General features: G+C 50.9%; 1 protein-coding gene across 2 annotated transcripts in view; it reads left to right on the top strand.

Annotated features, from left to right (window-relative positions):
- Window positions 1-13,943, top strand: part of Mlph (melanophilin) — a 37,597-nt gene that overhangs the window by 19,441 nt on the left and 4,213 nt on the right. For both annotated transcript variants that reach the window (XM_055617097.1, XM_055617096.1), the window contains exons 7-15: window positions 520-724; window positions 2,094-2,233; window positions 4,641-4,724; window positions 6,356-6,505; window positions 6,703-6,858; window positions 8,534-8,626; window positions 9,785-9,871; window positions 11,078-11,129; window positions 13,284-13,384. In XM_055617097.1, the coding sequence (XP_055473072.1) occupies window positions 520-724; window positions 2,094-2,233; window positions 4,641-4,724; window positions 6,356-6,505; window positions 6,703-6,858; window positions 8,534-8,626; window positions 9,785-9,871; window positions 11,078-11,129; window positions 13,284-13,384 (1,068 nt within the window). The remainder of the gene's footprint in view (window positions 1-519; window positions 725-2,093; window positions 2,234-4,640; window positions 4,725-6,355; window positions 6,506-6,702; window positions 6,859-8,533; window positions 8,627-9,784; window positions 9,872-11,077; window positions 11,130-13,283; window positions 13,385-13,943) is intronic.

Here is a 13,943-nt window from a genome sequence, read left to right as displayed (position 1 = left end):
TCCATAGGTCCTTCTACAACCTTCCATCCCCCAGAACCTATGCCACTCCACCAGCCAAGGCCAGACTATAGAGAAGCCAGGACAGTGGCTTCTGGAAACACTCAATACCAAGATCTCTTGGGGATGATGGTGCCATACAGACCCCTCAGCCCAAGGACAGGCTTCTCAGGAAACCTCACCTCTACCCTTTGATCTCTGACCTCTGACCATCAGTGATTGCTAAAGTACACACAGTAACCATGTCCTCTCTCCCAAGAAAGAAGTAAATATCTTTGCAGGAATGTTTTCGAGGCTTCAGCCAGAGTGAGCCTGAGCCCTTGGCTGCTCAGAATTACTTCTGTCTCCTGTATGACGCCTGAGCACAGTGTCGCAGGGAACCCCAGTGTCCCAGACATGAAGCAGAAGGGTGGTAAATGCTCTTGGCAGTGTTCAAAGACAGAGATGAGTAGCATGCTGCCAGAGCAGATGGCTGTCTAGTGTTCAGCTTTGGAGACCAAAGCTAACAACCCGTGTGCTCAGTCCCTCTCAGGTGAGCCGTACTCTGAGGACACCACCTCTCTGGAGCCCGAGGGGCTAGAAGAGGCTGGTGCAGGGGCTGTGGAGTGTCACCCTGGTCCAGGAGAGCAATCATACAGCCCTTTACCCTCCGGAGAGGATGCTCACACTGAACTGGACGAGCCCGGGGCATCCTGCAAGAGAGCCCTGAGGACCACAGCTATGCCTGGTAGGTGCTATAGCCAACCTCTTTCAGAGGAACTCTGGGGAGGAGGCATCCCTAAGAAGACAGGCCCTCCCCCTAGTTTAAATAGACAGACTGATTCTTTCAGTGTGATTGTCCTTCAGCAAACCCCACAGACCCTTTCCTCCCTGGGCTCAGTGCTTCCCTGGGGTGCCTAGAAATATCAGGAAAGGGCTTAAGTCATCCCCGGTCCACAGTCACTGGTGTAGGGTAAAAACCTGACAATTTCCTCAAAATGTCTACAGTAACCCCCTAGTCCAAAGCTACACTGGGAGATGAGCAGAGCAGGTCCCATCGAGAGACAAGGAGCAAGAGATTTTATCAGACAGTTCAGCTTCCAAGTGAAATTCCCAAGGATGCCTCTTCCTGTGTCCAAGGTCTGCCAGGCTCAGTGATTAAATTCGGCACAGATTAAGTTAGAATAAATAAGTCCACGACAGCACGCACCTTCCACCAGCCATGTGTAGCTGCTCCAGAGAGACCTGTGCACTCCAGCCTCCTTGTTGCTGGTCTTTGGAGACTGTAAACTTGTGTTCCCTGCAGTGACTAGGGACTTAGGGACTTTGAATAGAGGTGGGTTTCACTTGTTCCTAAAACTAGGAGTAAATAAGCCTGTCCAGCAATAAGAATTTATATTCTGTCCCATGATGGCATGACCCTGGAGCACGTGGAAGAGGCAAGCCAGGAGCAAGAGACCTAGCAATGGCAAGCAAAGGCCCTTATGTCTGGAAAGTTCTGAGATCGGAACCCAGGCAGCAGCTTGTTTCTCACACAGGACTTTCTACATAGCATCTCCTGGATGGGGAGTTGGGGGGGGGGGGGCGGGTATCACAATGAAGGTGGTTAGTAAGGAGTGTTAGAGTGTGGCCAGCTCTTCTTGTGATGGAGCACAGATGTGATTCTATGGTGTGCCACCATGACTTCCCTGACCCTCACTGTCCTGGCAGCGACATCTAGCTCATACCAAAGTTGTAGGGACTAAAGGAGATGATCACATCTGTTGACAAATGTGACCAACTTAGCATCTTAAAGCAACATACAACTCGTAGGGAGTGAGTATGGGCTGGGCTTGAGGTATTCTTGGCACAGGGTCTCCCATGCTGTGTTGGAGGGGTGCAATGCGACTTAGGTAGTTTCTAGGGAGGATTTAAAAAGCAGGATGGACCTGCTAAGCAAGCCACCCCTCCATCCAGGCTAACAGGGGCCTCTTTCCTGACGTGTGTGTGTTATCCATGGTCCTGTGACCACCAAACCCTAATGGAGCTCAGCTACGGCTAACTTTGCCTCCCTGGGGCAAACACGTTCCTGGGCTCTTAACTCTTCACTCCATTTCAAACCCCATCTTTTTCCAAAGGGATAGATGATGTCAGGGGCAAACAGTTCCCCTCACAGTACCTGGCTGATGTGGATACCTCTGATGAAGACAGTCTTCAGGGTTTCAGGGCGGCCTCCCAGCATGCCAAGCGGAGGGCCCGGGCTATGCCTGAAACTCAGGTAATGGGGTTTGAGAGAATTCCGTCTTTGTGCTTCTCTGGGTCAATGTTTTTGCTTTTTCTCACCCAGTCACTTTAGAGAAACTGAACCTTTCAGCACTTTTAGACATTAAAATTATCCATATCATAGGGATATGTCAATATGCATGCTTCATTGAAGTGAATTTGTATAACATAATGTCAACTACTTAAGTATGGGAGTTCCTCAAAATGTTAAGAGGGAGAGATGAAAGAAAAGAAAAGGAAAATAAAGGAAGGAAAGGAAAAAAAGATCCATGCAGAGTGGCTAATCATGACTTGAAAGACAATAGAAGGATCTCAAATTCAATGCCAGCCAAGGCGTGTCCATATCCAGAATCTGTCTCTAAGAAGAAATTTAAAATATTGTTACCCCTTGTGTCTTCTGTGATAATAACAAAATTATAATTAATTTTTATTATACGCTCACCAAGATTGAAAGCAGAGTCCCCAAGAGACAGCCATACAATCTGTATTGTTTTGGCCAGAGAAGAACTTCATGTGCCGTCTTTAAGACAAAAGATTCCAGTGTTCAAGCAAGGTTTGGCCCACACTCAGCCTGCTCCTTCCTGTAGGGCTTGGTGACATTTGCATTTCAAACAAGCTGGGTCCAGAGTTCTGAGCCTGAACAGGACTTATGTAGCCTGCTATGATGGTTTACATACATATGAAATGCAGCCACTTCTGATGAGAACTGATAGACTAAGATCAGAAAGGAGGAGAGGAGGACCTCCCCTATCAGTGGACTTGGGGAGGGGCATGCATGCAGAAAGGCGGGGAGGGTGGGACCGGGAGGGGAGGAGGGAGAGGCTTATGGGGGGATACAAAATGAATAAAGTGTAATTAATAAAAGTTAAAAAAAAATTAAAAAAAAGAAAGAAGTTAAAAAAAAAAAAGAAAGAAATGGATAGTGGAGGGAATTCTGAAGAGAGAGGCTGAGAAAAATTCCCACTCCATGCTGGGGATGGAACCCAGGGCTTCAAGCATGCTAGGTGAGTTCTCTAAAACTGATTCACACACAGCCCCTTGGATTTGTGAGATAGGCTCTCCCTGTGTGGTCCAGGCTGGTCTTAAGAGCTTGCCATCCTCCTGTCTCAGCCCCTCAAGTCTCAGGATACAGTGTCCTTGCCACACTCAGGCCGTTTGTTTTCCACAAGAAAAATGAGGCTGCTTATCTTCCTCCTGTGTTTGCCTCCATCCTGGCAAACATGGGAGACTCCAGCCCTTCTTGAAACTGGTCCCTCAGGAGACCCCTTGTGTTGTGGGCTTGTCTGCAAAGCACCGGAAGCTCCAGGGACCAGGCAAAAGCTGGAGTTGGCTGTGTTCCTTGCCTGTGTCAGTGGCTGGTGGTCCCCACTTAACCACAGGGTCTAGCCACAGCCAGGGCCTCATCAGAAAGCCACACTGAGCCCTCTGAGGCAACTAACTCCCTGGTCTGTGGTCTCCTGGTTCCTCCCAGCCTCTGACATCCTCTCCAGCCCCAGCTTCCCAGGCTCCCTATCGGCTTCCCTTCTCATTCACCCCATGTGGGATTCATAATGACAGTATTGGCACTGAGAAGGCGGTGGCTTTTCCTTTCTCCAAGCCCCCACCTGTGCCTCCTAGGCAAGTCGACAAAGCTGTGCTGAGCAGCCTACTGAGGATATTGATCAGTGCCAACACAACAACCACCAAATGGGCCAGGCCATATGAAGCCTGAGTCACGGCCACCCGCAGAGGGCAAGCATAGGCAGAGGGCTCAAAGACATTTGCATTGACATTTCTGGCGTGTGGTCTTCCTCCACTCCAAGTCCTCAGTGCTGTGGTAATTACCCACCAACAGTGGCTGCTTCCCGCCCCTGTAAGTGTCATTTCCCTCTCATAAGGCCAGGCGAGCGGTAAATGAGATAATTTGGGACACAGAGGCTACTGGGTGGGGGAGGTGGCAGAGCAAAGAGGAATTGATTTTCCAGGCTCTGTCTGGAAGCTAATAGACTGGCTGACTCAAAAGTCTGGTGAGTCAAAGAATTAGGAGGTTGTGCTTTGGGTCACAAGTGACCCAGGGCTCTTGCTACCTAATGTCTTTGGTCACCGTGTCCTGCTTAATGCACATTTTCCTGGGCATTAAGTGACCAGGAGCTGCCCAGTGGCAGACACGGTCACTACTTTCAGCCGCCTTGTCCGGCTGGTTTTCTCACCTCTCCTATGTGGTCATCCCATCCTCACTCACCCCCTCTTGGTTTAGCCCCCTTGGTGCCAGCGGTTGTTTCACAGTTAACTTCTGGGGCCATGTCGTAAGTAGTGGCTCTAGCTGGGTTTGGGGCTTCAGAGGAGGAAGGCACCTGTGCTGCCGGGAGTCAGGGTGAGGCCCTCTGCTGTAGCCAGAACCTGCTCCTGCCCCTCTGCTGCAGATCTTGGAGTTGAACAAACGAGTGTCGGCTGTGGAGCACATGCTGGTCCACCTGGAAAACGCAGTCCTGCCGCCCTCCGCCCAGGTAACACCCTGGCCTTTGCAAGGTCAGCCCACAGCCTTCCATGACGGGAGGCTGAAGTCCACACTAAGAGCCTCAGGGGAAGAGCCTCAGCGGTCTTGCAGCTGGTTGGTGCAGCGTGCTCCAAGGACAGGTAGATGAGGGGTCCTGCATAGCGCACCCACAAAAAGGTGCCGGTGGCCAGTAACGAGGCGATGAGGTATGGGGAGGTGTGCCGTAAGCCGCCGTGAGATGAACCCTCAGCCGGAGGTAGACATTATGGGCGTTGAGGCCAGCATCCCCAACCTGCACACCTCACTGAAGAAACTCCGTGGCTCTCACACCCAGTCTCTATCCCTGAGTCAAGGCAGCCCAGGATAGACAAGCAGCAGCCAGCTGCTAGTGGTCACATCATTCTCGGTAGTCCCTTTCCAGCCCCTCATGACCCAACTCCACCTGAAGTCATGATGCCACTTTCCTGTGGCCAAAGTACGTCACGTTAGAGAGTAGCTTTAGGCAGCGAAGAGATGGCAACTGTCTGGCATCCAAAGCCAACCAGAGACATGCATGTGGGCTTTCTTTGACTTTTTTTTTAACCAGATGGAGCAAATAGATATTCTAGGTCCTTAAAATCTCATCTAAGAGCAAAGGGATGGGCTCCCATGCAGGCTGCCTCCCTTGATCTGAACTCGAGAAGACTCCCCTACGACGATGGTGCTGCTAAGACATCACACACCACCACCTTCTCTTTCTTCTATCAGCAACATTCTGCAACTGGCTGTTGGCCTGCGAGGGGTTAATCCTTGTTGCAAAAGTGACATGGATGTATGGAGTAACACCTCAGCCTTATCCCAGGACTCACAATAACCGGAAAATATGAGGGCCTTTGTTGCTATGTGAGTCCAGGACAGACCCTGAAAACCCATGGGAACACAGAATTGCTAGGTAGAACCAGAAGAACACTGTTGTGGAACACCTCAGTCTCACAACTGAGAGAACCGAGATTCTTGTCCTCAGCCACTGAACCCCAGCCAAATGCCCAGGGCTATGGTTTAGGTACACAGACATAGGACCAGGGCTGGGGAATAATTGGAAGGGTTTGTGGACTCAGTAGGGGTATGGAAGGGGGCCCATCCATTTATGAACACTTCCCCCACAAAGAAAGCGAAACATCTTGTTCAAACCCTATAGTCTAATGGGTCATCTTTTAAAAAAGAAAGATGTTCTGTCCCATACTATGATGTGGGTCAACCTGGAGAACTTGGCCCACATGCAAGGACCTGCCCACAGAAAGCAGAGCCTCCTGCCTGTAGGAGGAGCCCAGGAAGGACAGCCTTGCAGACAGAAAGGAGAGTCCTGGATGCTGAGGACTGGGGAGATGAGCGAGAATGAGTGTCCAGTGGGACTGGAGTCTCAGTATAGCAAGAGGGGAATGTTCGGTGGGAGAAGGCAGTGCTGGATGAGGAGAAACTGTGTGCCCTACAATAGTGAAGGTGATAAATCTTACATACATATTTTACCCAGGTCAACACGTTTAAGGACACCCTGAAGTAGGGCAAAGGGTGGGTCTTAAACTTAAGGGCATGGGTGCTGGAGTCTTCTCAGGCTGGCGCGCCTCCCAAGGCTGCCTCTGAGCTGCTGCCTGGCCCTGTCAGGAACCAGCTATGGAATCACACCCCAGCGCTGATACAGAGGAGGAGATGCTCAGGCAGAGGCTGCAAGAGCTCACCAGCAACATCAGTGATCCGGGGACCTCGTCAGAAGATGAGGCCAAGCCGGACACTCTCCACACGGTGTCCCCAGAGGTGAGGTCTCCCTTACGGTCCCAGGCAAAGAGCAGGGCAAGAGGGACAGTCCCAGGTCCATCTGCTCTGGCAGGAAGGGCAGCTAACTAGCTACTTTTGGGGGTGGGGCTTGAGAAGACCACACAAGTAAAGAGGTTGGAGACCAGCTGTGGGCCATCAACAGTACCAGCCGCCCATGTCCCCCTTCTTGTCCCTAGGTATGCACAGACACAGGGCACGCGGAGACACAGGAAAGAAGCCCTCAGGGCCCTGGGAGCCCTACTCGGGCTACAAAGAGCCCAGATGAAGAGCTGTCCGAGATGGAGGACAGAGTCGCCATGACGGCCTCTGAGGTTCAGCAAGCTGAGAGTGAGGTAGCCCCACACACCCTGGCTGGAATTTCCCCCAAAACGACAATGTCCCGGTGATTGGAACCCAATCAGATGCCTAACAACCCAACAGTCCACCTGTAGACTCACAGAAGCCTCCCTGGCAGCCAGGATGGGGGTGGGGGGCAGAGCCGAATTTGGGGGCCCTTCCCACCTCTCCACTCCCTGCTCAACCTGGAGTGCAGGCAAATTTTTCAGCCACAAGAGTACATGTTGTCCCTGTTCCCATCCCATGAGCAGAGCCCAGGCACAAGCTGAGAAGGCAGGACAGCAGGGCTCGTGATGGACTCGGCAGAGGGTCCCCGTGAGCCTGAGCAATGACTGCAGGGCGGGATTTAGAGGAGAGATACATCAACAGTGCATAGCCCAGGGCAGCCCAGAATGCACAGTCTTTCTTCCAGGGACAGCTGGAGGACTTCGGTGTCCTCCCCCTAGAGTCCCCAGGCTATAGAGACAGCCAGCACCCCTGCCCTAATCAGCAATGGTTGCCAGTATCCGAGAAAAGGAAGTGTGAGCTAGCCACCACTCACAGCCAGTGGATGAAGCAGGCCCAAGCCTTTCCTTTAAGGGTTTCCTTCTAAAAAGTGGCTGATGTGGGTAGGTCACACAGGAGACAGCTGTGGAGACAGTGAGCGCAGTAATGTGTGTCTCTTCCCAAAACAATAAATGAAAACAAACAGAATTACTCCATCATGAACTAGGTATGAGGACAATATGGAGGTTTATCTTACAGAGTGCCCAGGGACGGCTGCTTAGAGAAGGTGTGGGTGGGAAGAGAAACCAGCACCGAAGCTCCATGACAGTGGTTCTCAATCTTCCTAATGCTGCACTCCTTTAGTACAGTTCCTCATGCTGTGGCGACCCCCCAACCATAAATTGTTTTCATTGCGACTTCATAACTGTAGCTTTGCTACTATTATGAATTGTAATGTAAATATCCGAGTCTTCCTATGGTCTTAGGTTTCCAAAGGGGTCATGAGCCACAGGTTGAGAGCCACTGCTTGAGTGGACGGGCGTCTAGGCAGAGTGAGCAGAACATACAAAGGCACTGGGGTAATGCAGGCTTGGTAAGATCAAGGATTGGCTGTGGAACCCCAAATCACAAACACTGTGGTAGGGAAGTGGAAAGGAGGGTTCCAGGGGAGGGTGGCTGGAGAACCCTCAGGAGCACAGAAATAAACTGAGGGAGTGACTGGTGACGTCATTCAGTGGTGCAGCCTGCATTTAGCATGTGCAAGGCCCTGAGCTTAGTCACTAGTTCCATGACAAAAAGAAGTGGAGGAGGCAACCAACTTGGTTTCCGCATCTGGATACTTCTGACCCCTGTGGGAAGAGTGGTCAAGGAGGTGGGAACAAGGCAAGGGTGGCTCTGGTGGTGGCAGGTGGGAGTGGCCAGGTCAGGATTAGTCCAGCTGTCCCCCACATACACCTCATCCCACAAATGGGAGCCAGCCTTTGTTGTGCCTCCAGAAAGCTCACAGCACCCCGAGACATCCTGCAAGATTCTGACAACTGGGGACGAAGGGAGGGGATGCCCCAGGGCCAGGCTGTGGTGGAGTCTCTGAGCTGGGGATCTCTATGATCTAAGATGGGATGCTGGGTGACACCTCTCTGTCTATCTGTCTTCTGTCATGCCCGTCATCCGTCCTCTCTTTTCTAGGTCTCAGACATCGAGTCCAGGATTGCAGCTCTGAGGGCAGCAGGACTCACAGTGAAACCTTCAGCAAAGCCTCGGAGAAAGTCAGGCATCCCAGTGAGTTGGGTAGAGGAATGGAGCACCAAGTTTGTGACACTGTCCCCACCCCTGGACCTCCTCAGTAGCCCACAGTGCCCCTCAGGACCTCCCAAGAACCCATGGAGTAAAAGCTCTGATTTTCTTGGTGCTGCTAATCGTGTTTCCCACAGCCAGTTGATGAGCTGGCTCCCTGTGGGAGCTTTTTAATCATTTATTACTTTGAACTGAAAAATAAACAAACAATCAAAGAAAACCTCCTTGTATGCTGGGAAGATGGGAAATCTATAAAGTGCCAGGCTCACCATCATGATGGACTGAGTTCAAACCCCAGAACTTGTAAAAAGAGAAGGAAAAAGAAAAAAAAAGAAAAACACCAGACATGGTGGTGCTAGTGTTCTGTAATCCCAGTGCTGGGGAGGAGAGACGGGAAGACAGATACCCCCTCTAAAAACAAACAAAACACTAAACAAGCAAAACCCAATAAATGAATAAGTAAGTAAATGGTGGGTAACATCTGAGGAATGACATCCAAGGCTGTCCCCTGGCCTACACATGTCACGCATGCATGCCCATTCATTAATACATAACCTTCCCTATGTGGAACCCCAACTGTGGACTTGATGCATTAGCATTTTGAAGTGGTTGTGGCTAGAATAACTGAAGGGAAGGCTCATGCCACTGGATCTGTCCCTACAGGGTGAGCAGAGCCCAGTGTCTGGTCAGAGATTTCAGAAAGAGCAATGATGGGGGTGGGGGGTTAGGGAAGAAGAATGAAGAATGATCATCAGTGCCCCTAGGTAGTGTCAGTGGTTAAATCTTTGATGTCTGGTAAATGCGATGTTTCAGATAAAAACAAAAACACAAAGCCTGACTTTCCCATGTAAATAATGCCCTGTGTGACCTCAAGTTCATACTATGGCAAGAACTGCTTGTTGGTATCTGAAACGGAAAGCTAGCTGTAGAGTGTATTTTAACTTGCTGCATCCACAGCTTTGTCTGTTTGTCTGTCTGTCTGTTTGTTTGTTTGTTTGTTTGGAGGGAGTCTCTGTCCCAGCATGTTTGACCAGTATCTGCAGGAACCACTGTCCTTCATCATGTCGGCTGTGCTTGATGCCCACTCTGAATATCAAGGTTCAACAAGATGGTAATAACACATATGTCTTCCTTGGTCTCCAGATCTTTCTTCCCCGGCTTACTGAGAAACTTGACAGGATCCCAAAAGATCCACCTGCAGACCCTGAAGACCAAGCCAGCACATCCGAGGTACGTTCGATTGATGCCTCCCAAGGCAGCTTCCACAAAAGAGCACCTGCTGCTGCCGGAGGCTGTGGAGGGAGACTGGACAGTTCAGCCATGTCTGAAGGGTGCACAGATGGGGTGGGAGCAGTCAGGACAGCACCTGATGGCAAAATTCCAGAGTTCCCAGCGAGATGCAGAGATGGGGCCAAGTAGAAGACACATGCACACCCAGGCTTCCTGGCTCAGCTCTTTAAGCATGTCTGCAGACAGGGATGCCACACCCCAGCTGTCCTATTCAGGGGCAACAAAGCTGGGGCTTTTATCCCTCCACACCTAACAGTCTCAGGTCCACTATATCGGAAAATGGCCCAAAGATGAGAAAAGCACAAGGAAGACTCAGAGGGGGTGTGGGTGAAAGAGAGTGGAGTTGGGAGGAGTCCATGTATCTAGGGGATATTAGGGACAGGATTGGGGTGCTGTCCCCAGGCCTGCTATCCAGAAGCCCTGTTTACCCTGGCCCAGGTATCCACTGAGAGCCATAGTGAAGCCATTTGTCAGCTTACCAGTTCTCAGTGCTGCTGTTTTCTGTCCAAGGTCAAATGTGTAAGAATAACAGCAGGGTCCTTACTGGGCCCTGGGTCCTGACAGAAATCCATAGCTTTCCTGTGAGTTCCCAAAAGCCCAGCCCAGAGGCTCCAAGCTCTCCCTGCTGCTGCTAGAGACATGAAAGAACCCCAGACACAGGGAAATCTTTCTGTGGCTGGGACATTTGGTCTCGCCACTCCTGAAAAGGCTAATCAGAGAGTGGACTTCTTACCATGTTGCAGAGAGGCGGTCACTTGAAAAGGAGGAAGGAGAAATTTGCAAACAACAACTCTAGGGAATATGATTTACAACTGTGAATCTGTGCTTTACAAAGGCCGAGGCTGGTGTTCACACAGGATGAGTTTGTAGCATGTGGTAGCAAGAAACAGTGCTGCAACTTGAACCCAGGTCCTTGTACTCTTTCCAATCCACCACCCAAAACAAACAGTTCCCTGGTGTGTATCTTCCACATAAGTATTGGTGTATAATTTACAGACCGTGTACATTCCTGTAGTGCTGAGTCTGACTATTGGCAGAGAATGAAAAAGAGGTGACCTTGATAATTAAAGTCAGAATAAAAATTAGTTCCAAGTCGGTTCAAATTACACCACAGGATGATGCCCAGAGGTGTTCTCTTCCTCCCAGGCAACAGCGGTGCCCAATCTCCTGAGGAGGAAGTATTCTCCCAGCAGTCAAGGTAAGAGCTGCTGGCTCCCCTTCTTGCCTTACTGCTGAGAACTGAGCTCAGAGGAGAGACACAGCCAGCGAGGCTTTGTACACTCCTCCATAATCCATGGAACCCACACTCGGCCCTGTCTCCAAAGAACACCCAGAAGGGCCACTGTGGCACCCTGGGACAATGCGTGCTGTTCAGAGTGGCCTTCAACAAGGGCAGGTGGTGCTGGTAGTGCTAGTGTTTCCATGGTTTCGGTATAAACAGTCCCTACAGAGAGCACAGGATATCAGGCCATTAGAAGACCTTGAAGTCTCCGTGGTGACAAGGACATCAGCTTTGCCCTGGGCACACAGAAGTGCATTACTTACTTTTTCTATCACTGTGAAAAATCCTGTTGAGAAACTCATAGGATGGAAGGCTTATGCAGCCTTACAGTTTCAGAGGGTCAAGTCTGTGCTTCCCCCATGCACTTGGGTAGCACACCGGGGCGGTAAGAGTGTGTGACAGAGGAGGAGGGTCCTTCCCTCCTGCCAGACGGAAAGCAGAGATGGGGAAGGGAAGAGACTCCTTTTTGCATCCACTGAGATCCCAGCACACTGAGACCCCAGCACACATCAGGTTCTCTGGAAGGAGAGGGATAGTACCCCCAGGCCCTCAGAGTTGGGTTTAACTTAGAGAGGGGATGAGGAGGAACGGTTGTCGAAATCTGGGGGCTCCTGAAGAAGACAGAAGTGAGCTCTTCCTCATGGCTGGCCTCAAGGACAGACTAAGCCCTGCCAAGAGGCCACTCACACTCAGCCCAAGGCCAGAGCATCTCTCCACCAGGCCATTGCAGACCCTGAGCCTCCCTTCCAGTTTTTTCCTACCATCTCACTGCCAGCATATGGCCAAGGTGGCTCATCATTGGGTCTACCAGGGCCAGCATGGCACCATGGCAGCTTCTCGGGGCTCGGTCCATACACCTACCAAGCCAGCTACATGCTCTCCACTCAATGCTGATCCCTGGAACAGGCAGAACTTAACCCGGAACGTGAGTTCCTAATGCACAGCCATGTGTCTATGAGTCAGCTCTCAAAAAGAAAGGGAAGGAGAGGGCCAAGCAAGGTGGGGTAGGAAGATGGTGATGAAGGGAGGAAGGAAGGAAGAGGTGAAGGATGGAAGAGATGAAGGGAGGGGAGGGAAAGGAAAGGGAAGGGAGAGGAGAGGAGAGAAGAAGGGGGATGGGCCTGAATATGGGTCTGGAGAGACAGCTCTCTGAGCCAACCCCATTTCCCTCTAAGCCGAGAGATTCCCACCTGAGCCATGCAGGTGTGGGCTTTTGTCAACCCCTTCATCGAAACACAAACAGCTGGTTAAGGATGGAGGCCAAGGCCCCCAATTCTGCAGCCACAGGCCTAAAAGACTTCTGCCCTGAAGACCAGAGTACCAGCACCTCAGGCCCATTGTCCTGTCACAAGATGCATGTGTTGCTATTTTAGAAATGATGCGCACAACAGATATTATATGAAAGAGGTTTATTGAATGGAGATGGATAAAGGGAAGGAGAGAGAGAGAGATGTGATGGAGGAAGGGAGGGGACGCCCCAACAGAGAAAGGGGAGAGAGCAGGAGAGAGCAAGAGCAAAAGAGAGGAAGAGAGAGAGGTAAGAGCCGGGTCCATTTATAGCTCCTGAAGGTTGAACTGTATCTGCCCCACACCTGGCGGGTGACACATGATGACATGATAGGTTACTAAGCAATCCAGGAACAGGCTGCCTAAATGCTAACAGCATGTGCCCCTGACCCTATTGTCCTAAGCTCCCTGTTATTCTTCCAGGGCCACAGAGAAGGATGCAAACTCGGCTTCCAGTGACCTAAAAGCTTTGGCCCCGCCTCCTTTCCCACTGGCCCCATCATTCCTACTGGCCCCGCCTCCTGTTCACTGGCCCCACCCCTTTTCTTGGCCTGACCCTTTCCTACTGGCTTTCTTAGCTGCCCCTCTTAAAAGAGGTAGAAGCGTTCTGAATTGGTGTTCACACAATCACTGAGTGCTCCTTGCAAAGGAGCACCGCGGTAGAAAGCCTTCTCCACAGAGGACATGACCACATCAGAGGTGCTGTCTAACGTCTGAGGTAGACAAGAACTCATTTGCCTAGGTCTCTGGTTGATTAAGTGCCTCCCCTCTATTTTCCCAAAGGCATAGAAGGTGGTTCTTTTGACCGGAAGTCAGTGTACCGTGGCTCACTGACACAGAGGAACCCTAACGGGAAGAGAGGGACAACCAGCCACGTCTTTGCGGTAACGGTTTCCCCTCTCTGTGTGTGACCTGTCAGCTCCACATTTTGACATTAAGACTTAGTCAAAAGCAAAAGAGATTGAGGGAGGGGGATAACCGTTGAAAACATTTCTTAAAAGTACCAAGGAATAGAGAATGGTAAAACGAGAGCTGGGTGTGGTGGTGCACACCTTTAATCCCAGCACTCAGGGGGGCAGAGGCAGGTGGATTGATGTGAGTTCGAGGCCAGCCTGGTCTACAAAGCAAGTCCAGGACAGCCAAGGCTACACAGAGAAAAACCAAAAAAAAAAAAAAAAAAAAGGCATCACATGATGGTAGGAGTTCGGCCCTCAAGCACCCAGATAGCCCTTCCTGGCCACTAAAGAGGTAGGTTCTCCAGCTTGGAGGCCCAAATCCCTTTCCAGGAGAGGTGCTCTCTCTACCCTGGAAGTCTTTGTTCACACTGTTCCCCGTGTTCTGTAAAGCTGTGCATAGAATGGGACTGAGAAAGATAATCTGGGGCATCTTCTAAATGTCCTTCCCCAGAGCGACAGCCAGGGGCAGATCCTTCCCCAGAGCGAC

The sequence above is a fragment of the Psammomys obesus genome, unplaced genomic scaffold (assembly GCF_907164565.1).
Source record: "Psammomys obesus unplaced genomic scaffold, mPsaObe1.curated_primary_1811, whole genome shotgun sequence".
NCBI lineage: Eukaryota > Metazoa > Chordata > Mammalia > Rodentia > Muridae > Psammomys > Psammomys obesus.
The sequence above is the reverse complement of the archived record's forward strand: the minus strand, read 5'-3'. Positions and strand labels throughout refer to the sequence as shown.